This window comes from Phytophthora sojae, assembly GCF_000149755.1.
Source record: "Phytophthora sojae unplaced genomic scaffold PHYSOscaffold_5, whole genome shotgun sequence".
Taxonomy (NCBI): domain Eukaryota; phylum Oomycota; class Peronosporomycetes; order Peronosporales; family Peronosporaceae; genus Phytophthora; species Phytophthora sojae.
The window spans coordinates 6366465-6367166 of record NW_009258119.1 but is presented as its reverse complement, the minus strand read 5'-3'; the positions used below and the strand labels follow the sequence as shown (position 1 = coordinate 6367166).

General features: G+C 61.7%; 1 protein-coding gene across 1 annotated transcript in view; it reads left to right on the top strand.

Annotated features, from left to right (window-relative positions):
* Nucleotides 1–398, top strand: part of PHYSODRAFT_505132 (hypothetical protein) — a gene marked incomplete at both ends in the record, with an annotated part of 1381 nt that extends 983 nt beyond the window's left edge. The window contains one exon of the mRNA XM_009531744.1: nt 126–398. Coding sequence (XP_009530039.1) covers nt 126–398 — 273 coding nt within the window. The remainder of the gene's footprint in view (nt 1–125) is intronic.
* Between the last annotated feature and the right edge of the window lie 304 nt (nt 399–702).

Genomic DNA, 702 nt, shown 5'->3' with positions numbered 1-702 from the left:
TGGCCGTGGCGTTCGAGGAGCAGGCGGGCGAGGACCCGGACAGCTCAGCGCTGGCCCGCATCGCCGCACACAAGCGCGCCAAGTACGACCGCATCAAGCGCCACCTCGAGCGCCAAGGGTGGAAGGTGCACCTCTCGGCGCTCGTTTACGGCTCGCTTGGTGCGGTCGCCGGTGGCAACCGCTCGGTTTACACCGAGCACCTGGGGCTGCTCAAGCGAGATGCGAAGCGGCTGGACTGGCAGCTATCTGCCGCGTGCATACAGTCCAGCCGTCGCATCTGGAACCTGCATTGCAGCCAGCACCGCGCCCGCCAGCACGCACAGCGCCCCAGCCAAGACACCAGGGGCAGTCGGGTGACGGAGACCGGGGGGACTCCGTCGCGCTCCGGCCGCCGCTAGACGGCAACCAGGCCCATTGCGGCCGACAGGGCCACACCCATGTAGGGAACCGCCCTCGGAAACCCTGCACCGGCTCACATGGTCCGACCCTCCGATTGGTTCAACCCGTACACCAACTACACACCAATTAGGGACTCCCAGGTAGTCACTACCAGGACGCAACGGACTAACCGGCAGGTAATACATTAACCCTTTCTGTTCTAATCAGTGTGAAAACTGGTTTCCCTGCTTTTGGTGGGGTCTTTTTCACATTTATTTTTGCAATTCCCATAAGTACTTAGCTTGCTAAGTGTTTACGGGACGG